This window comes from Oncorhynchus nerka, linkage group LG22 (assembly GCF_034236695.1).
Source record: "Oncorhynchus nerka isolate Pitt River linkage group LG22, Oner_Uvic_2.0, whole genome shotgun sequence".
NCBI classification, from domain to species: Eukaryota; Metazoa; Chordata; class Actinopteri; order Salmoniformes; family Salmonidae; genus Oncorhynchus; species Oncorhynchus nerka.
The window spans coordinates 43,586,201-43,609,874 of NC_088417.1; the positions used below are offsets into that span (position 1 = coordinate 43,586,201).

Genomic DNA, 23,674 nt, shown 5'->3' on the forward strand with positions numbered 1-23,674 from the left:
TAGCTAACACAACATGCCATTGGAACACAGGAGTGATGGTTGCTGATAATGGGCCTCTGTACGCCTATGTAGATATTCCACTAAAAATCTGTTGTTTCCAGCTACAATAGTCATTTACAACATTAACAATGTCTACACTGTATTTCTGATCAATTAGATGTTATTTTAATGGACAAAAAATTAGCTTTTCTTTCAAAAACAAGGAAATGTCTAAGTGACCCCAAACCTTTGAACGGTAGTGTATATGTAAAACTTCCCAGCACAATTGAAAAATATATGACACACAAACCAAACGAGGGTGGTCTATGGTGATAGGTGGGATAGGCTGAGAGGTGGTATTAAAGAGCTTATGTTTGGTAATGTATTATTGTTATGTGATTGCTTTATATAAAAGTACCATGTATTTAAAACGTGTATGCAAAATGTGTATGTAAAATGTATGTATATGTAGAAGAAAAGCTGTGAAAAATCTAAAAAGATATTTGTCTGCCGAAGGGGGGGGTTAATACTATTAAAATAGAAAACATGTAAATGGTGTGTGTGTGTGTGTGTACACGTGTACGTGTGTGGTTGTGTGTGTGTGGGTGTGTATGTCAAATCAGTTGACAATAGCAGAGTCACTTGCCATAGGCATACTTCTATTTGGGGGGGGGGGGGGGTGAACAACCAGCTGATCATACTTCAGGGATGTGATGTAGCCTTTTTTATCTTCAATTAATCGTGGCACTAGTTCCTTTCTTTTGAGGCGTAACTTTTCAGAGAAGTCTTCATTGATGAATATGTTGGTTCCCTTCAGGCACTTGGCTCTCCTGAGAATCTCCTCCTTGTCTTTGAACCTGAGCAGTTTCACCATTATAGATTTGGGCTGTCCATCGGGGAAGAAAGTGATATTCCTGTGCGCCCTCTCCTCTCCATCTCAATGATTTTAGGGTCCAGTATGAGTTGATCTGCCAGGAGTTTCTTGGCCTTGACTTCTGTGTCATGCCAAGTTTCAGTCTTTACGTCCTCAATTCCATTGATTGAAATGTTATTGTGCCTAAATTGGTTTTCAAGGTAGTCTCCTTTGGAAGAGTGTCAAGTGTTGCTTGGAAAATTGCGAAATCCTCAGACATGGTTTTGAATGCAGTCTGGTTGGTGACATTCGTAACCTTTAACTCCTCCACCTCCGACTGCATAAATTCCAAACTGTGTTTAAATCCCATTACATCCTTATACAGCTCATCAACCCTTTTGTTGGTAGAATCCAGAAAGATTTGCAGGAAGGACTTCAAGTTATTTTCCTGAAGATCTATTTCATCTTTATAAAACTATTTTTGTTCATTGAGTAGTTCATGGAGTGTACAGTAGTGCTTGATGTGTTCCTCTTCCGCATTGAGCTTTGCAGCATTTTTCTGTCTAGTATTTGCCATGCTACATGCTAGTTGTGAGCTAAAACGAGTTCGCAAACAAAACCCACACCCCGTCTCCTGAAAACAAGCTCCGCCAGTGAAATGGCAAACACACACAAGCAACACACACTTGATCACACATGTACCAGTACGATAAACAGCCAAAACACCAGTCAAATATTCTTGGCAGGGACAGCGGTAGGAGCATTCGCTTACCCACAGAACGAGCAGCACCCTTCTTCAGCCTTCTGAGGTTGAAGAAACGATTGGCAAACTTAGTGTGTAGACTATTACAAAGTGAAGCTAATTGAAGCTGGAGACTCTTACCTCCCTCACTAGCTTTAAGCACCAGCTGTCAGAGCAGCTCACAGATCACTGGGCCTGTACATAGCTCATCTGTAAACAGCCCATCCAATCTACCTCATCCCCATACTGTATTTATTTATTTATCTTGCTCCTTTGCACCCTAGTATCTCAACTTGCACATTCATCTTCTGCACATCCTACCATTCCAGTGTTTAATTGCTATATTGTAATTACTTTGCCATCATGGCCTATTTATTGCCTTACCTCTCTTATCCTACCTAATTTGCACATGCTGTATATATATATTTCTACTGTATTATTGACTGTATGTTTGTTTATTCCATGTGTATCTCTGTGTTGTTGTATGTGTCGAACTGCTTTGCTTTATCTTGGCCAGGTCGCAGTTGCAAATGAGAACTTATTCTCAACTAGCCTACCTGGTTAAATAAAGGTGAAATTAAAAAATTAAAATAAATAATAAAAAATTATGTCAATTTGGAACTAAGCTATTCATTTAATACTATAAATGACTTAGCAGTAATGAATAATGAATCATAATGTCATTTGAACCAATATTACGCAGATAGATGAGCAAATTAACCCTGATATGTATCAAATTGCATTTGAAAACAGTTTAGATGTAATTGTAAAATATTATTGTATGCGGTGAGTCTCAGATATGGTTTTGCATATGGGAAATTGAAGATATTCTCCTGTTATTTAATATGGTGTTTAACTGTTCTATTTGCTATTTTAGTTGTACCAGTTATCAAGATATTGTTGTGACGACCCTCCCACTCTGTCTGCCGAATTCTTTCTCTTTGCTCTTGTTTTCCTTAACAGGATGTTGGTGGGCGGAGCCGGGAGGGTCGTCAGTGAAATGGGACACACCAGGATAAATGCACCTCTTCCCCATTCATTGAGAAGACTCTCTCCATGCAGACACAGATTTTGGTTGTGGCATTTTTGTGGCGGTTTTTGGTTGTTTGCGTTGGCACCTTTCAACACCCCTCATTATCACATCTATGCACGTAACCACTCACTTACACTACTGATTACTGACTACACACACCATTGTTAATTATATTTAGTTTACTTTAGGGAATAACAAAATATATTTATTTAACTATCTCCACGTTGGCGCCTTATTTGTTACGTGCTTTGAGCCGGTTCGTGACATTGTTCAATGTTTAATAAAATAATGCCCAGTGGTTATTCTGGGATTTGAGCCAATACGCTTTTTTTGTTTGTTGCTGTGGTATCATTTCTGTATCGAGTATTGGTTTTGGTGTTTAGTATCGTTTCGGTATCAAAGTAAAAAATTCTGGTATCGTAATAACACTAAACAAACGTATTATAATGCTTGCAGAGTTTGAATCTGAGATTCCTGGGCCTTTGAGACATCTCTAAGGCACAGATAGTGGGGCAGGTTACACCTTGCCCCACCCCACCCACCCCGTGGTCCAGCACACAGCAGCACTTTGAGACAATACAACCTGAGTATTATTATGTGAAATATTGAAATAAACAATTATGTGTATGCATGTGTGTTAGAGGGGGGGTTATGTTGTAGTAGACTGTGAGGGTCAAGCATGTGAGGGTCATTTAGAATGTGTGCAGGTGTTTTTGTAATGAGCATTACCAATACAATAAAATTACATACCCCCACCACTACCCCTCACTAGGCTATAGCACAACTGAGCCCTATACAGTAGTAAGGCATTAATTGCCACAGTAAATACTGTGTCAACTAAATAGAGGGAGGTTTAGCAAGTTAAGTTTCCTTGACCAGAATAACGGTTCAAAACCTCTCTCGCCTTGTTTACAAAGGTGTAACCAACAGTATTACACAGTGTAACAATAAGTGGTAGGTTACTTACCATTTTTGTTCATGGCGGAGCTGGCATTCGAAAAGTGATATCCCCAAACTATTATTAGGTTACTGTATAAATACAGTTGTCATATGCACCATTTCCTGCTGTGTAGAAAGAAGGTGGAAGATACAACTAAGAATGTCCTTTCAAATTCAACCGTAGAGGAAACAAACCACTTTAGAGCAAGGCTGAATGAAATGTGTCATTTGTCTCAGCTTAGGGCAGCTCCAAACTCCTCAGCTCAGCTCTGTCCTGTCCAGAGTGTCTGTCCTCGCTGCAGGGTGAATAATAAACCTGCGAAACCTGATTGGAACGACGGGGTGTGTTGAGAAGCAGATTACAACAGAGCTCTGGTAAAGACTGTTAATTGGTTGAGGATTTCACTAAATCCGATTGAAATTGCTGTGCAGAAGGCTACTACAGAGCTGCTCTGTCTTGTTCCATCCTTTCCGCATCCTTTCTTCCGGGGAATACAGTAGAGCGGCTGCGCTTTTGAGGATAGCCTACTTGAACATCGTTGGTGTCAACGCGCTTCGGTAAAGAGGAGATGCTTTTGCGATGAGAGAGCTCGACTGGATCTGAGCGCGGTGGCGGTGTGAGCAGCAGGGACATGGCACTCGAGCGCCGAACAGTGTTCACACATGTTTTTTACTCAACAACTCACTCTGAGAGGAACATGGGGCAGGCTCGGTTTCATTGGCAGTCGGCCTACACGTGAGTGAGCACATGACATAGAAACAACGGAATTAATCCGTATTAAAACAATTGTAAATGTTTTCGTTTTCTCTTCTCAGAGCCAGTTAATACATAGGCTAATGTAGCCTAGATTTAGCCTTAGGATACATACAGGTTTCAACTCCTAGCCATCTTTGTGACTAAAAACAGAAGTATAATGATAGTTTGTTGTAAAACGTCTTCTCTTTTTAATTTTAGTCATAAATGTGACTACTGAACTACGCGATTTTGGAAATGTACATTAGTCTGACAATTCTTTTATTATTTTCATTATTTCAAGAATCATGTGCACGACTTGGGCTTTGCTTATGACTGGAAGGATTATAACCAACACAGCCTAATCATAGCCTAGTCATTGCAAATGATTGAATCCCCTGATTTATGAGATGTCATTGTGCTCTGTTGGGCATTTACTGACATGGTAATGGTAATTTAGATACCTGCGCATCAATGCCCACAAATTCCGGACAGTGTTCTGTTGCAAAGCCACATATTGACACCAACAGTAACAGAAAATAAGTGAGTGTCATAGGCAAATTCCAAATCAATCCACTCTCATTAGTTGATCTCCCTATTAATAATGTTAAAAGGAAATCACTCTCATCTTTCAACTTGAAGATGAGTGCGCAGTACCTTCAATGTAGAGGACACTGAATCATGACGGTTTTACATCCAGAGGGGGTCAGTGTTGATCAAGATGAAACTCTAATACTGGACTGGAGTGTACAAGACTGCATCACAATTCTCCAACCTTTGCCCAAAGTGTGCCCTTGCACACTTCCCATCATAGATTTACCAATGGTGAAAACTCCCTCCAGGCACTGCTTACACCAATGCAATGTTTTTAAATCTATGACTGGCAGTGTGCAAGTTCACACTTTAGGAGAAGGGTGGATAATTGGGATGCTACCTATCACTGTCTGCTGTACGGTATGGAATAAACATGGTCTGATGTAAGATATGGACCCAACACTGTCTGTGTGAGCAGTATTGATGAGTCTTAGGTCAAGCTAATAAAAACTGCACCAACCATAGTTTGGAAGGACTCCTACAAAGAGTAGCAAGTTTGTGCACTTTGAGATGATTCTGTATAGTGAAAAGCACTTTACAAAGCACTTTACATAAGTTACCTTTGGTATTGTCTTGCTTGGGCAATTTCATTTAAGTGCTGTCACTCTACCCACTAGCCTACTTAATCTTTGCTGTTTGAACTGTCTAATTTAGTATACCCTGCACATGTGGAATTTCATTTTTTCATTTTTTCAATTTTCATGTGCCATCGCAATCTTTGCATCTGTCTCTCCCACTACATTGACTCTGCTTCTTCGACCCTACTCTCCTCCCTTTCCGCATCCTTTGACTTTGACTTTCCCCTTTCCTCCTGGTCGGCTCAGCCCTCTCCTCCCACTCTGTGGCTGAGTGACTCACTGCGTGCTGACAGAACAGGGCTCGTGGGGCAGCTGAGCGGAAATGTAGGAAAACTCAACCTATCATCCTTTCACTCCCTCCTCTCTACCTTCTCTTCCTCTGTATCTGCTGCCAAAGACACTTTCTATCACTCTAAACGTCAAGCCTCTGCCTCCAACCCATTGAAACTCTTCCCCACCTTCTCCTCACTCTTTAATCCTCCACCTCCTACCCCTTCCTCCTCTCTCTCTGCGGACGACTTTGTCATCCACCTTGAAAAAAATGGTCGACGACATCCGCTCCTCATTCACTTAGCCTACTGAGTCCAATGGTCCCACTCACACATACATTACGTGGCCAAAAGTATGTGGACACATTCTCCTGGCATCCGCCAAACCCAGATTAATCCGTCAGACTGCCAGATGGTGCAGCATGGTTCATCACTCCAGAGAACGCGTTAGCACTGCTCCAGAGTCTAATGGTGGCAAGCTTTACACCACTCCAGCCAACACTTTGCATTGCACATGTTGATCTTAGGCTTGTGTGCAGCTGCTCGGCTATAGAAACCCACTCCATGAAGCTCCCGACGAGCAGTTCTTGTGCTGTTGTTGCTTCCAGAGGCAGTTGGGAACTCGGTAGTGAATGTTGAGACCAAGGACAGGCGTTTTTTACCTGCTACACGCTTCAGCACTCAGCGGTCCCATTCTGTGAGCTTGTGTGGCCTACCACTTCACGACTGAGCCGTTGTTGCTCCAAGACGTTTCCACTTCACAATAACAGCAATTTCATCTGACTTGTTGGAAAGGTGGATTCCTAAGACGATGCCACGTTGAAAGTCACTGAGCTCTTCAGTAAGGCTATTCCACTGCCAATGTTGTCTATGGAGATTGCATGACTGTGTTCTCAATTTTATACACCTGTCAGCAACTGGTGTAGCTGAAATAGCTGAATCCACTGATTTTTAGGGGTGTCCACATACTTTTGTATATGTAGTGTAACTCACCTACGCCTTGATCTTTTTATCCCCTCTTTCTCCATATGAAATCCTGCGACTAATGATTTCCGTCCGTCCACTTGACCCCGTCCACTCCTCCCTTCTCCAAACCATTTCTGGAGACCTTCTCCCATTCCTCACTTCCCTCATTAACTCACCCCTGACCACTGGCTGTGTCCCCTCTGAAATCAAGATGGCCAGAGTTGCTCCCCTCTTCAAGAAACCAACACTTGACCCCTCTGACATCAAAAACTACAGACCAGAATCCCTTCTTTCATTTCTTTCCAAAACGCCTGCTGTCTATGACTAACTCCCTCGTTTTCTCTCTCAGAACAATCTTCTTGACCCTAACCAGTTTCACAGAAGGTTTCCGATCTGCCAATACTAATGCTCTCTCCTCTGTCCTCATCCTCCTAGATCTATCTGCTGCCTTCTACACCGTGAACCATCAGATCCTCCTCTCCACCCTCTCAGGGCTGAGCGTCTCAGGCTCTGCACACTCCTGGATTGCATCCTACCTGGCAGGTCACTCCTACTAGGTTGCATGGAGAGGATCTGTGTCTGCACCACATGCTCTCACTACTGGTGTACCGCAGGGCTCGGTTCTAGGCCCTATTCTCCTTTCTCTTTCCACCAAGTCACTCGGCTTCGTCATATCCTCACAAGGTCTCTCCTATCATTGCTATGCGGATGACACCCAACTACTTTTCTTCTTCCCCACTTCTGACACCCAGGTGGCGACATGCATCTCTGCGAGCCTGGTAGACACACAGAGATGTGAGATGGTGTCGAAGGCACACTTACTACATCTTTTCACCAAAATAATATACAATATCACTATTTTTGTATAACTCCTAGGTGAATGAAATCAAATGGACTATAATACATAGTCATTTCAATAGATACAGTTTGTGGAACCGGTAGGAATGTAATTTATTGGGCAAATCTTAACAGGTAATCAATGATCTATTTGTTTTCATCAGATGACCTGACCCTCTGACTGATATCTGAGTTGAATTGCTGCAGTGAGCAGCAGCTTCCAGGAAGCACTGTACAGCTTCCAGTTGTACAGTGCTTCAACCAACGCAAGTTGAGGTTCAGCCCAAAAAAACACACAGGTCCATGTTAGAATACGATACAGATATTTGTATCATTCTGGTGAAAGCCATAAGGGCTGAAAAACATAAATGTGTTTTTGTATTTTTTTTTATCAAAGGGAATGAATGAAAGTTAACCTCTGTCTCCTGACTAACAGTGAATCAGTGTTGCATTCATACATTCATACCAACTTACTCCGGGTCGAGTGACTGTATTGTTGTCTTTACATAAAGGATGTGAGGCCTGTTTTTTTTTTTTAACTAGCTGTATGACAAAGGAGATCATATAATGTGTGTTGCTGTGGGGTCTTGAGAAGGTGAGTCAGTGTGTGACTGAGTGAGGAGACAAGGACCGCTGTCTTGCTCCTGCAATGTTCCCTTCATTTAATTGGAGGCACATTAGGTGAGAAAAACATTGTGTTCTACTGTGAAATGCACCACTGCTCTAAAAGCCATCGTTTTGATCCTATTTGGCGACAAATCTCATCCCTTTTTTTCTTGCCATCACATAATGAAAGCCTATCATCCACAAAACATACTTCACAGACAGACACACACATAAATGCACGCACTGTCCATTCCTCCCTAAATAATAAACACAGAGCAACAAAGTGTCAAACATAAGCAGTTCCTCGAACAGTAAGTGCCGTGTGGAACAGTGTTGACATACACTAAAGTGAGGTCTTGTATTGTCCAGCTACTGAACAGCAGTAGCAAATAAGCCACTGAGTAAAAACGTAAGAAAAACATAAATCAACTTCGTTGCTGCTCTCTTCTTTTATTATAGACTTTCTCTTTTATTTCTCCATAGTGGACCCTCTTTTTTTATTGGTTGTATTGATTTAGTTCCACAGAAACTGCGGGAGTCTTTCATTATGATGGGAATACCACTGAGTAAGGCACTGGGGATGACAGCATCACAGTAACCAATGGTTACCGCATGGGCAGCCCAGTGAGCTGATAGATGGATGACAGTAGCGGACAGAGGGGAGAGCAGTTGGAGGGGACAGGGCGCTATGACAGGAGGGGAGACCTTGGTCCATGCTTAATTTACACGTATTGATTTAATGTCAAACTCGAGAGTCATCATACATTTCAGCTTACAAAGATAATTCATGTTGTTTTTAAGTATAGCGGGAAATGTAAAGAGAGAGAGACAGATAGTAGGGCCATAGACAGAGGGTTCAAACCCCCGTCAGTAGGAGGCATATATGGTCAGGAGCTTAATTAATAATGGAACACTAGTCACTTTAATCATGTTTACATACTGCTTTACTCATCTCATATGTTCTATTCTACTGTATTTTAGTCTATGCCACTCCAACATTGCTCGTCCTAATATTTATGTAGTTCTTAATTCCATTCTTTTACTTTTAGATTTGTGTGTATTGTTGTGACTTGTTAGATACTACTTATTGCACTGTTGGAGCTTGGAACACAAGCATTTCGGTACACCTGCAATAACATCTCCTAAATATGTGTATGTGACCAATAACATTTGATATGATTTGATTAAACCACCATACCAGACTCCGGGCACGACAAGGTATGATAAATACTAAAACTATGTAAATATTAATGTATGGTATCGTGTGGTCAAGCGGTTTTCTGATGTGAATGTTGTGTACAAAGTATGCCATGGTGACGGGTTGTGTTTCAGATGATTTTGTATCCAATAGAAATGAATGTTAAATAATGTATTGTGTCATTTTTGAGTCACTTTTATTGTAAATAAGAATATAATATGTTTCTAAACACTTCTACATGAATGTGGATGCTACCATGATTATGGATAATCCTGAATGAATCGTGAATAATGATGAGTGAGAAAGTTACAGAGGGTCAAAGATCATACCCCCAAGACACGTTAACCTCCGCTGTTATTGGTAATGTGTACATTGGTTAGCATGTGTTTGGGGTATGATTCATTCAGGAGTTAAAGCCAAACTCGCATTCAGGTGAAGATTTACATAGTTTTAGTACTTAAAGGGATACTGCGAGATTCTGTCATTTAATGACGCATTCAAAGAAAATAACTCTCCCTACAATCAAAGATGGGGATGTTTGATTATGCTGTGGGGTTGCTTTTCTGCCTCTGGTACTGGAGGCCTTGAACGTGTGAAAGACATTATGAAATCAGGAGATTATCAAGGTGATTTGGAGTGCAATGTTCAACCTATACATGGTTTTACAATAATGTTCCATCCAGAGCAATGTTCAACCCAGTGCAATGTTCAACAATGGAATGGTTCAAGAAGAGATTGGCCAGCCAAGAGTCCAGATCTGAATCAACTCAAAACCTATGGCGAGGGCTGAAAACAGCAGTTGGTGGAGGACACCCCTCAAACATGGAAGAGATAGAGCAGTTAATGCTGAAAAGTGGGACAAACTTCCAGTAGAAAGGTGCAGCAAGCTCAATGATGGCTACAAAAAAATAATGTTTCTGCAATGTTGAAAATCCAATAACAATGTGTGGCGACCAAAAGTTTGTATTTATTTTACATTTTAAGAAGAGATAAAGAATTATTTAAGAAAAGTGCAAAGGTGCCAATATATTTGGCCGGCACTGTACATGGGATGGGAGAAGCAGCATCATGTTGCTCCTACAGTACTGTGTTACCATTCATTGGTCTTCTTTGTGACCCAAGACCAAGCGGGGGATGACAAGCAAAGCTACCAAAAGCTAACTTTGTATTTATTAATGCTAACAGGACACATTGCCGGTGCCCCCACCTCAGAGAATGACCTTTAATCCTCCTGTTTGACAACCAGAATCATACTGGGGAACTTGGCTGCTCCTGCTTCTATCACACCACAACAAATCCAGATACCTATCACAGAATGTGATTATTTTTTGCCTTGAAGCTTTTCTTGATCACAAGGCAAGGCTAAGTGAACAACTGAATTCTAAATCAAACATTTTTTCTTGCAAGATTGTCAAATGTAGTTATATAAGGACCACAACATCTTGAGGGTCTCACATGCTGTTCATCTGCCAGATCGGTATCTGGACATTGACCAAAGTCTTTGTGGGCACCATGACACACACACGCGCACTCACACACACCTCAAGGCCCTTTCTCCTCACATGTTAGACATCTCTGCCTCTGCAGAATCCCATGTGTGGATGACTCAGGTCTCCACGAATGCTTTTAGCAAGGATAACTAACTCATTGCTAATGAGCAGTGTAAAGAGACTTTCAAAGAATGGAGAACTGTACACTACCAGTGTTACTGTATGTAGACAGATACTGTACTGAGAAGTGAATCATAGAATTGAATTGCCTAAGACGACGGATAAACCCTTATTTGAAGACAAAGAACACTGTAAATACGTAGAAAAAGTAATATTCCTTTACATTCCTCATCACTCCCATACATTAGACCAGGAAGATCCAGAAGAGGGAACATAAGTGAGCACGCATGCCAAGAACAAGCAATGCCAAAAGCAAGGACCAGCAGAGACTGCTCCAATGCTTCCCACAGTTGTGTCAAGTTGGCTGGATGTCCTTTGGGTGGTAAAGACCATTCTTGATACCCATGGGAAATTGTTGAGTGTGAAAAACCCAGCAGCGTTGCAGGTCTTGAAACAATCAAACCGGTGCGCCTGGCACCTACTACCATAGCCCGTTCAAAGGCACTTAAATATTATGTCTTGCCCATTCACCCTCTGAATAGCACACATACACTATCCATGTCTCAGTTGTCTCTAAAAATATTGTCTCTAAAAATATATATTTTTAACCTGTCTCCTCCTCTTCATATACACTGATTGAAGTGGATTTAACAGGTGACATAAATAAGGGATCATTGCTTTCACATGGATTCTGCTGCAGTGGCGTGTATTCATGGATGATAAGGGAAGCCAGTTTTTTTTTAAATATTGACCAATAAAAAATATAATTATATCAAATAATTTATCTTTTTTTCCATTCAGCCTCTTCCTTCAAAGAGGCTGAATGTATCTCACAGGTGGAAGCATCCGAGCGAGAAAAACAGAGCTCCTCTGTCTATGTGTAGGCCATCTATCTGATGCTGTCTGGTCCAAACGAATATGACATTGTTGCTGCACATAGCATAGAAGGCAAGGGAAGCCAGCTAGCATCTGGCCTATTTTGACAACAAAAAAAAGTATAACAAATTTGCCAATCAGCGTTAAGCTAAACTGAGCGATCTCATCTGTGAATGGTCCTGGTAGCTAGATGTAGAAGGCTAATGTTAACTAGCTAACGTTGCCCATGAATAGAAGTTAGGCTAGTGAGCAAGCATTTTAGCTAGGTAGTCTAGGACTACAAAGAAATGTAAGTGTGTACTGTATAACGGAGTCATAGACCATTTCGACAACATGAAAGAGAGGAGGATGAAATTGGCGTTTCTCAATAAGTAGGGTGAGACAAAATGTTTTTCTACTTGTATGAACGCACGCACAAATGCATACACGCACACACACGCACGCACACACATGCACAACAGAAATCATAACCATGGACAGGCACATCATATTTAGCTTAGGTAGATTGGACTAAATTGTTTTGGGTATCTTTTAGTTGTCACTGTATTAGAGTAAGCAGAGGTGATTTGATGATGTCGAAATGTTGAAGTCGAAATGGTGCTGGAATAATGGCAACAGGTCCTGTTTTCTTTGCGACTTGCGGTAACTCTCTGTGGTTCTAAATCAATAGTTGTTAAATTAAGTGGGCCCGAAAATGTCGGCAACATTAACTTGTTTGACCGTGCTGTAGGTCATAGGTCTTCCTAATGTTTTGTACACTCAGTGAAAACTTGGAACTTTTCCATGTGCAATAGGTTTTTCATGTGAATGCGGGAATCAACAATCACCTTTGATTTAGGCTGGACTACTGGAATGGCCCATGAGCCTATAAATGGAAACTTTATTAGCTCTCAAAAATGATGGCATCTCTTGCTTTATTGACAACCTCATCACTAAATAAGAGCCTCATTGGGATTCAACAGGTGATCCAACACCTCTCATTCATTATTTACACTGTGTAAATGGGCGATCAGTGGCAAAGCCTCAGTCTGATTCTGTCTGCATTAATGTCCACTTAGCCCATCTGGAGTGGACCCGTTCTCCTCGGGAGACAGTCTAAACCTTCCCTGAGCCCAACCAGGGTAATGTGATACAGGAGACACCAGGTATAAACACCACCCACCTCTCTCCCCTGAACACCTCAGCTCTATGCTCTGCTCTATGAGGTGGACTCCCAGATTAAATGAACATACTGTAAAAAAATGTCTTCAATAGAGGATAAAGAAGGGAGGGAGCAGTGCTTAGACGCAGACCATGCTCTGCGCCTAGGGCCCCCGACCGCTAGGGAGCTCCAGACCAAAACAAGGAAGGTGCAATTTCGAAATTTGGCAGTGCATCAGCAGCCTTTCCTCTTGTTATGTCACTCAATGACAGTCAATCAATTAGCCCATGTCAGCTAACATATTTTTCAGATTGCTAGGTTAGTCTAGCCAGCTATTTAAACCTTGTAGTAATCATGGCCGAATTACTGACCCATGAGCCCTGACCTCCAGGGGCCGCATTGATTTTGTTAGTCAATCTCACTCAGATATCATATGAACATTCCATAAATGGCTAAATGTGACTAATTTGAGGAAATTAGCTTTAAAACTATAACATTTTCTCTCTACCCAATGGCAAAATATGTAGAATTGCAGGAAATTAACTTGAAAACTGCAAATGTTCTGACCCTGGAAGGGAGGATCTCATATCATTGGAATTTAGGCACATTTTGATGGCCAAACTGGGTAGATGTAATAGACTCCTCGATTAGCAGTGTATTACGACTAAGCCCTTCCTATTCCAGAATTCTGATGATGAATATGCCATGAAGCCATCATTTTCTCTCACCCTTCTACCAGTTGCCAAGCACAGCAAGGCAGATATTAATTGTAAGCATTTGTGAGTTCAGCCGGGTTTAAATGTGTTGTCAGTCTTTTGGTTTAAATGTTTTTTATTTAAAAAAAAGTAGAAATGTCTCGTTAGTCTTAAATAGTTTATTTGTAGTGGCTTGGTGTCAGACATTTTGCTTCAAAACCCTAAACACTGTCTGGCAAAGCACTATTTTATAATCTGTTAACTAACATTTGGTACTATATACACTACACTATTGTACATAGTACAACTATCTGACCTTTTCTCAGCATGACCTGTAACCTGGATATAAGCAGCTGGACAGGATGACGCGCAGCACAGGAGGACAAAATGGTGGCACATTTCAAAAAGCATATTGAGTCTATGGCTACATGCTGTGCAGCGCGTACACTACAGCTGGCCGACAGTGATGTAAACAGATGGTGAACATCATTCTCTTCAAACAATGTGAATCAGAGGGCCTGAAAAACCTCTAAATGATTAACTCATAGCTCTCAGAGCAGAGTGTCAAAGCAGAGAAATGCAAAACATTGGACTTTGGCCATATCTCAGACACTGTCAGATCGGTCTGTGTCACTGGTCTCTATTGTGGCTACCGGTCTATGACCCTGGCCAACATTCCTGCCTGCTAGTGTCCAGCCACATAGGGCTCTGTTTAAGCACTGGGCTTGTTGCTTTGTTCTGGGGAATTAAAGTGAGACAATCTGTCAACAGGTGGGGCATATTTGCTGGATAGGGTCTGTTTACTACAGAGCAGACCAGAGAACACCCAGGAAATCTTTCCTCAGTGTCTTTGGGTTACCGGCTGATGCCCCACTGAAATGATCTAATAAGAAATTCACACAACTAACTTGTCTGTGTGTTTCAGTGTGTGTATGTGTGCGTATTTTAGAGAATGTCTAGATATATTTGTTGAAAATAGATACTAACAGACTCATACAACTTCAAAAAGTATATTTTACCATTTTAAGAATAATAAACAATTTATTAAATAAAAATACCATGTCACATTTAGGTTAACCTTTATCTACTTCCCCTGAGTCAGATGAACTAGTGGATCATTTTTATGTCTATGCGTGCAGTTTGAAGGAAGTTGCTAACTAGCCTGAGCGCAATTGCTAGCTAACGTTAGCGCAATAACTAGAAGCTAGTACAGTATCGCCAGCGATTGCACTAATGCTAATTAGCATTGGCTCGCAAAACTACCTCTAACTTACTGGACGCGGAGACATAAAAATTATGTCAATGAGTTCATCTGACTCTGGGGAAGTAGATAAATGGCCTCATTGCCAAAATCCAGAAGTATCCCTTTAAGCTAGAATCCTTAGTTGCTACACCCATTTTGGACCTATATATTAATTAAATAAACCCATTGATTCTTGAAGAATATAACTTATAAGTGCCTATTGCCTAGTTCAACTGCTGTACCCTACTATAACCCAAAATACAAGCTTGTTTTACTCCAATGTTTGTAAACAATATAACATAAACAAACACTGTATAGCCTCAAAACAATGTTATCACTATAATATTGATATCATGGATGATCACTCCTGACATCCATTGCTCTGTCTATAATTTTGAGAGTGATTACATTTCTCCATGCCCATCCCTCAGCTTTCAACCAAAACACAGCCAGGGTGACCAATTTGTTATTGTTTTAAATAAGGATTCTAGCCTTAAATAAGAATAATTGTGAACAATTACCTGGAGTAATAGTGACTGGTGCTGGACTACTTCCCAAATACCATGTGACCGTGAAGCAGCATGGAAAATGCTGCCGTCACCACAAAATGTCACCTCCGGATTCTGTTCTTGGTCAGCAGTAGAGGTCTCTCCAGTTACCATATAAATCACCTCTGTTTATGAGAAGATATACAGTAACCACAACACTGGCTGGCAGCAGCAGACCCACGGACGGATAAAGTGCAACAATGCAAAAAGAAGCCATGGCTTTACAATGGTAATAGCAAATACAGAATGCTGGAAATACGTTACACTTGCAGAATAATTTGACACGACTGAAATATACTGTACCTGCAATTGAAACTGTACTGTACACTTTCCTTTTAATTTTTTTTTTAACCATTTTACCAACATGGCACAGCTACAGTGTGGAACCTGCAATGCGGGAACCGCTCAGGGGCATTAGATTGTGACTCATTTCAGGCCAGCAGAGATTGAGAAATGTAAACTCAGTTCCTTTGATCAGTGCTCAGGGGCACCATTCCACCCTACAGTGGAGAAGGTCATGATCTGTGAAAAAGAGGAGCTGCTCTTCAGTGCAGTGTTGCTGTTTAACATGGACGCAGCTGTTTGCATGACATCTCTGTAGTCTCCTTCCCAGAACAGATTTGTTTAACCCCTGCAGAGGGAAGTCAGTGGGCAGCTGTGGACATGTGCAAACAGCTGTGGGCATGTGCAATGTTGTGTTGTCCATGGAATCCAGGCACAATGTCCAGTCCCATAATGTAGGACATTGGCCTTAGCAATAGACTGTCATACAAAATAGTGGTGAGTGATCCTTCTTTCTGCTGAGTAGTTAACAGCACTACCAGAGGTGGACAGGTTCTCACCCTTTACACAGAACCGGGTCTGAATGTAACAAAAATGGGTTTAATATCAGACATGTCACATGTCAGACATGAAAAGACACAGATCACAAAATGAAATGTTAATATTTCCAGCAAATATTATATTTAGCAAAAAATCCCACTGTTAAATATTCTGCCTTTGATAACTCACTGAGAATGTAATTTCATTTGGCAAATGACAAAAGTTTTCAGTGGAATTAAATAATTGTATATGTAAATATCTAAGCCCATGTCTCTCCTACTTTTGTGTGTGACTGAAGTTGACAATACATTCATGGTAACATTTTGCGATGTAAGGATAATACATTATTCACATGTACAGTACATTCATCAAAGTGTCCTCGTGTCCATAAAAAAAGGGGGTGGGTTAGTGAGTTAACACACACGGTACGTCATCTTTTCCTAAGTATTCAAAGCTTCAAAAATGGTCTAAACACAGTCATACTCATACAGTTAGCTCAGGTACATACAGAGAGACACATACACACACATAGCTATCCAAACAATTGTAAAGTAATAGGATTTAGTATAGGCCTATATACTAGGAAATGTTTTAAATAATTATGAACATTTACAGCAAGTGAACATTTTAGATTAACTTTTTTCACTTGGCTGACAAGATGTTGGGATACAGTCTAGGAATACATTGTAGTGCAAGTACACTGTGTGCTACACCGTTAACCTAGTTCATTACAGCCTGAATGTGATACCAAGGTTTCTATTCATTAGCACCTGGACAAAATCCACCCAGACTCCTACATCATTCATCATTACTGTGGCGGCAGATAGCCTAGCGTTTAAGAGCATTGGTCCAGTAGCTGGAAGGTTTCTGGTTCAAATCCCTGAGGTGACTATGGTGAAAAATCTGATGTGCCCTTGAGCAAGGCACGTAGAATTGCTTCTGTAAATTGCTCTTACAGTTTATCTTCCTCAGACAAGAATGTGTGCAGGTTATGCCGAAGCTATAGTGTAGGGGTTTATTTCCTTATATTTTCTAGCTAGTCAGTACATTGTGTAAATGTATGGTACACTTTAATTGTATCCCCAATCAGACAGTTTGTCCAGGAATCTCTGTAAACATTGAAACTTCACAGCAACAACACAAGAGCAACATTAACGGAGAGCAGCACAATAACATCAGCAACAGTTCTCAGTATCCACGCTAGTCATTAACAAAGAAAACCAACACGGTAGAGTGTGAAAGCAGTCCCTAAACATAGCTTTACAGACTAAGTATACTGGCTGGATATTGGTATCAGAATGACGTACAATGGTGGCCACACTACCCAGCATTAAGGTATTGCTGCTCTGACCACTGTACTTGCAGGGGTTACTGAGTCACCAAAGTAAGGTCCACACTAAAGGCTTCTGTCTGTGTGTCCTTATTCACTGTCTGAGAGGCGGCAGGACAGGCGTCTGTAACCTCAGTTATGAAATGGTGATATTGGGGGGGGTGAAGGTTGAGGTATTGAAGAGTGGTTGGAGGAATGGGGCAACGTGTGTGGTGTAGCTGGTAATAGCGCCTGCCTGTGATTATGTGCACCTGCTGTCCCTCATCAGAGAGTTGGATTTCTGGGCCATGGCAGAGGGAGTGTACAGAATCACACAGACAGAAGTCCCTGAGCTGGCTCTGGGAGAGACCCAGATCAATATGGAATGTGTTACATACAGAGAGCTGGCTACAGCCAGTAGTGGGGGTCACAGATATCACTGTTAACCCTGATTTGATCTCTTGTTCTGCCTGTTAATTCTCTCCTACCTCTCCTACCCTGGCATTTCCATCTCATTCAGCCCGCTGCCAGTAAAGAACAGTCAGTTCAACTAACAACATTATTCATTTTTCATACAACATACAAACAGACTATAATTATTTGTTCTCGGAGCTCTAAGATAAGGAGCTGAACGAAAATGATGCTGATGAGGTAATTTGTTTTTAACTTAGAACAATATAACAAATGTTTGTGCAACTGAACTTAACTTGAACCTAGTACCTGAACCGTGGTGTTCATTTGCACACAGGAGTAAGCACTAGAGAACATAACATGTGCACATACTCATGTCCACAAACCACACACACACACACACACACACACACACACATGATCACATCCGCAAACCATAGACTTCCTATGTATTTTGCAGACTTTGTTCAATATTAAGAGGAAAAGTATTAAACATTTAATAACCTACACATTACTAGAATAATATTCTTATAGTAATGCATTTAAATATGGAAATAGATTCACATGTCATTTCCTATCCCGTGTCTGCATAACGGGTCTGACAAAACGAGAAAGACAAGTCTCATTGTAACACCCTGCACTTCAGACAATGGAGGCAAGAGGAGGATTATTGCAATACCCGTTTATGTTGGTGACACTAGACAGAGAGCCCAGCTCCACGGTCCCAACGTTATGTGAAAGACTGCCTGGCTTGTCCTTGGGGCTTAGGCGCAAGCTGTGACCCCTATATATGTATCCATTGGTGGGGAAAGCAGCCCCTCTCAGGCACAGAATCTCCTGGAAGGCATACCTGAACTCAGGACTCCTGCAGTATATGAGGGGGTTGAACGCTGAGTTGGCGTATCCTATCCAGTTCAATATCCTGAAAGGCATTTTAATATTGTCCACCTTCCAGATGGTCACCACCACATTGAGCACAAAGAAGGGCAGCCAGCAGAGGGTAAAGGTGCCCATGATGATTCCCAGCGTCTTTAGGGCTTTGTGTTCCTTCAGACAGAACTTAGGTCTCTTTCCGTTCCCCCCTCCTCCGCCGCTCCCGTCCCCACCATCCTGCCCCTGGTTGTTGTCAATCATCTGGGCGTGGAAGCGCCCCTCGCTGCCACGGATCTTCTCCAGCTGCTTCCTGGCCTCCTGGAAGACGCGTCCGTAGACAAAGGCCATGACCGCCAGGGGTATGTAGAAGGAGACAACGGAGGAGGCTACGGCGTAGGCAGCGTTGGTGTTGAAGTCACAGCAGTGAGCATCTTCCAGGCAGCTGAGCGCCTCGGGCTCATCAGACACCCACCACTTCATGTGGATGGGCAGGAAGGAGATGAGGGCGGCCACCCCCCACACCGTCACCACCACCACGCATGCCTTGCGCTTGGTCAGTAGGGATGGGTAGCGCAGCGGCGACGTGATGGCCAGGTAGCGGTCCAGTGCGATCACACACAGCGTCTCAATGCTGGCCGTCACACACAAGACATCCGCCGCTGTCCAGAACTCGCAGAGAAAGCTGCCAAAATGCCAGGTGTTGAGGAGGATGTAGCAGGCGCCGAAGGGCACCACCAGCAGGCCCATGACCAGGTCAGCACAGGCCAGAGAGGTGATGAACATGTTGGTGACTGTCTGCAGCCGCTGGAAGCGCACGATGGCGGTGATGACCAGCACGTTGCCAAAGACGATGCCCATCACTAGCAGGGCCATGAGGATGCCTAGTAGCACCGCTACAGCCTCGCTATACTCCGAGTAAGACCACTGGCGAGACGACGAGTTCATCTCCACTGATAGATCTGATAGGTTGAACACGGCAGGCGTGCTCACACTCTCCATGATCTATGGCCCAGTTGAATCAACAAACCACAGGAGATAAGAAACGTGTTGTCAAAAGGACCCATAAAACAAAGAATAAATAGGCAAAAAAAAGTATGTGAACCCTTTGCAATTACCTGGATTTCTGCATAAATTGGTCATCCGATTTGATCTGATCTTCATCTAAGTCACAACAATAGACAAACATAGTGTGATTAAACTAATAACACACAAATTATTGTATTATTCTTGTCTATATTGAATACATAATTTAAACATTCACATTGTAGGTTGGGGAAAGTATGTGAACCCCCTAGACTAATGGCTAACATCTCTGTTGACGATTCTATGATACTAACTAGAATGGTGTTCATGGGAGGACACCACGGAAGAAGCCACTGCTGTCCAAAAAAAACATTGCTGCACGTCTGAAGTTTGCATAAGTACACCTGGATGTTCCACAGTGCTACTGGCAAAATATTCTGTGGACAGATGAAACTACAGTTGAGTTGTTCGGAAGGAACACACAACACTATATGTGGAGAAAAAGGCACAGCACACCAACATCAAAATCCCAACTGTAAAGTATGGTGGAGGGAGCATCAAGGTTTGGGGCTGCTTTGCTGCCTCAGGGCTTGCTATCATTGACGGAAAAATGAATTCCCAATTTTATCAAGACATTTTGCAGGAGAATGTAAGGCTATCTGTCCGCCAATTGAAGCTCAATAGAAGTTGGGTGATGCAACGGGACAACGACCCAAAACACAGAAGTAAATCAACAACAGAATGGCTTCAGGAGAAGAAAATACACCCAACTGGAATGGCCAAGTCAGAGTTCTGACCTCAACCCGAGATGCTGTGGCATGACCTCAAGAGAGCAGTTCACACAAGACATCCCAAGAATATTTGCCAAACTGAAACAGTTTTGTAAAGAGGAATGATCCATAATTTCTCCTGACCATTGTGCAGGTCTGATCCGCAACTATAGAACATGTTTGGTTGAGGTTATTGCTGCCAAAGGAGCCTCAAACCAGTTATTAAATCCAAGGGTTCACATACTTTTCCCACCCTGCACTGTGAATGTTTACACGGTATGTTCAGTAAAGATATGAAAACATATAATTGTTTGTGTGTTATTAGTTTAAACAAACTGTGTTAGTCTGATGAAGATCAGATCAAATGTTATGACCAATTTATGCAGAAATCCTGGTATTTCCAAAGGGTTCACATACTTTTTCTTGCCACTGTATATAGGCTACTGTATATGTAAAGTATATAAAGTCAAGATAGGATGCATAAGTTAAGTTGGATATGAATTCTGAAATATTTAATCCAAGATCTCTTAGAGGCAATTGTATTTCAAATATCATAAAGAAAATGCTAACTTCATTCTTAATGCATTTGCTCAATCAGAAAACACAAATAAATAAATAATTTCACCTTTAAAGCCATTTACCCACCTCCAAATGTTCTCCTGGTCTCCCATAAAATCTAAAAGTATTCCTTTTTTTTATGTTGTAGCTCCCATTATGCGTTTGTACTTCATTCGAAATGTTTTTGGCTGACTGCCTTCTCCCTTCCTCTTGTGCTGTGTCACACACTCACAGTCCCACTTTGCTCTGTGTTCTAAAACACCACTCTCTCTCACTGTTGAATGTAGCTCCTGATCTAGTCATAGCCCTTATAGCAGGCAAGAATGACATCACACTCTGGCAGCAGCCAATCAGCAGGCAGGTAGACAACAGGAGCAGTGAATAAGGGCCTTTTAGCACAGTACAACGTTTTTTTCACTTAAACAAAGTGAAATTGCAAATATGTTTGTATTTGTAATATTTGTTCTATGTTATCAGAAAAATCGAACTACTGAAGGCAATATGATAGTGATAATGTTTCTGGGAGCAAATGCTGTATGTCATACTTCTTTCTTTTTTTTTACATTGAAAGGGAAAAGTAATTCGCATAGCAACATAATTAGTATTGCAACAAGCTCTGTTGGAGACAAGCACAATAAACAAACAAGCAATTATGTACAACCTATAGTTATAAACTGTTCTAAAAGGGTTGTCATGCAGAGCATAACTGTGTAAATTAAATTGGACCTCTTATAGCTTTCACACTTCCTGACCTGAAACAGAGACATTAGGCATAGCCCATTGACATACAGTAGACACTAGACCCTCTTAAATATTAACATGACTGCATAGATTGGGTTATTATATACAATCTCACTTACAGTACATTCGGAAAGTATTCAGACCCCTTGACTTTTTTCACATTTTGTTATGTTACAGCCTTATTCTAAAATTGATTAAATAATTCCCCACCATCAATCTACACACATTACCCCATAATGACATAGCGAAAACATGTTTGAATACATTTTGCACATAAAAAAAAAAAAAATGAAATACCTCATTTACATAAGTATTCAGACTCTTTCCTATGAGACTTCAAATTGAGTTTAGGTGAATCCTGTTTCTATTGATCATCCTTGAGATGTTTCTACAACTTGATTGGCATCCACCTGCGGTAAATCAAATTGAACGGAGATGTTTTGGAAAGGCACACACCTATCTATCTAAGGTCCCACAGTTGACAGTGCATGTCAGAGAAAAAAACAAGTCATGAGGTAGAAGGAATTTACCGTAAAGCTCAGAGACAGAATTGTGTTGAGGCACAGATCTGGGGAAGGGTAACAAAAAATGTCTTCAGCGTTGAAGATCCACAAGAACACAGTGGCTATCATTCTTAAATGGAAAAAGTTTGAAACCACTAAGACTCTTCCTAGAGCTGGACGGCCAGCCAAACTGAGCAATCTGGTGAGAAGGGCCTTGGTCAGGGAGGTGATGAAGAAGCCGATGGTCACTCTCACAGAGCTCCAGAGTTGCTCTGTGGAGATGGGAGAACCTTCCAGAAGGACAACCATCTCTGCAGCACTCCACCAATCAGGCATTTATGGTAGAGTGGCCAGACTCTTCAGTAAATGGCACATGACAGTTTGCTTGAATTTTGACAAAAGGCACCTGGTCTGGTGAAACCAAGATTAAACTATTTGGCCTGAATGCCAAGCACAACATCTGCAGGAAACTTGGTACCATCCCTACGGTGAATCATGGTGGTGGCAGCATCATGCGGTGTGGATGTTTTTCAACGGCAGGGACTGGGAAACTGGTCAGGATTAAAAGATGAACAGAACAAAATACAGAGAGATCCTTGATGAAAACCTGCTCCAGAGCGCTCAGGACCTCAGACTGGGCCGAAGATTCACCTTCCAACAGGACAATAACACGAAGCACAAAGCCAAGACATTACAGGAGTGACTTCGGGACAAGTCTCTGAATGTCCTTGAGTGGCCCAACCAGAGCCTGGACTTGAACCTGATCGAACATCTTTGGAGAGACCTGAAAAAATGTGCTGCTACTTTCCCCATCCAACCTGACGGAGTTTGAGAGGAGAAACTCCCCAATTATAGGTGTGCCAAGCTTGCAGCTTCATACCCAAGAATACTGGAGGCTGTAATCACCGCCAAAGGTGTTTCAACAAAGTACTGAGTAAAGGGTCTGCATGCTTATGTACAGTTGAAGTCGGAAGTTTACATACACCTTAGCCCCAAAATATTTTTTTATTTTTTTATTTCACCTTTATTTAACCAGGTAAGCTAGCTGAGAACAAGTTCTCATTTGCAACTGCGACCTGGCCAAGATAAAGCATAGCAGTTCGACACATACAACAACACAGAGTTACATATGGAATGAACAAAACATACAGTCAATAATACAGTAGAAAAAAACAAAGTCTATATACAGTTAGTGCAAATTGGCAATAAATAGGCCATGGTGGC

General features: G+C 41.7%; 2 protein-coding genes across 7 annotated transcripts in view; both read right to left on the reverse strand.

Moving 5' to 3' along the window:
* LOC115105210 (actin binding LIM protein family, member 3) overlaps positions 1–4,175 on the reverse strand; it is a 128,027-nt gene extending 123,852 nt beyond the window's left edge. For 2 of the 5 annotated variants that reach the window (XM_065007181.1, XM_065007179.1), the window contains exon 1: positions 3,575–4,173. In XM_065007181.1, coding sequence (XP_064863253.1) covers positions 3,575–3,587 — 13 coding nt within the window. In that variant the 5' untranslated portion in view covers positions 3,588–4,173. Of the gene's footprint in view, positions 1–3,574 lie in introns of all 5 variants that reach the window. The other 3 variants (XM_029626957.2, XM_065007180.1, XM_065007182.1) reach the window with 3 other exon arrangements.
* A 13,577-nt stretch (positions 4,176–17,752) lies between these two features.
* LOC115105217 (beta-2 adrenergic receptor) lies at positions 17,753–21,470 on the reverse strand. 2 transcript variants are annotated; one of them, XM_029626976.2, is made up of 2 exons: positions 21,294–21,470; positions 17,753–19,857 (listed from the first exon to the last, which is right to left on the reverse strand). In XM_029626976.2, exon 2 carries the CDS (start codon positions 19,852–19,854, stop codon positions 18,625–18,627), a length of 1,230 nt encoding a protein of 409 aa, XP_029482836.1. In that variant the 5' UTR covers positions 19,855–19,857; positions 21,294–21,470; the 3' UTR covers positions 17,753–18,624. The 2 variants fall into 2 exon arrangements, with proteins under 2 accessions (XP_029482836.1, XP_029482835.1); XM_029626975.2 differs by having other exon boundaries at positions 21,274–21,470.
* Between the last annotated feature and the right edge of the window lie 2,204 nt (positions 21,471–23,674).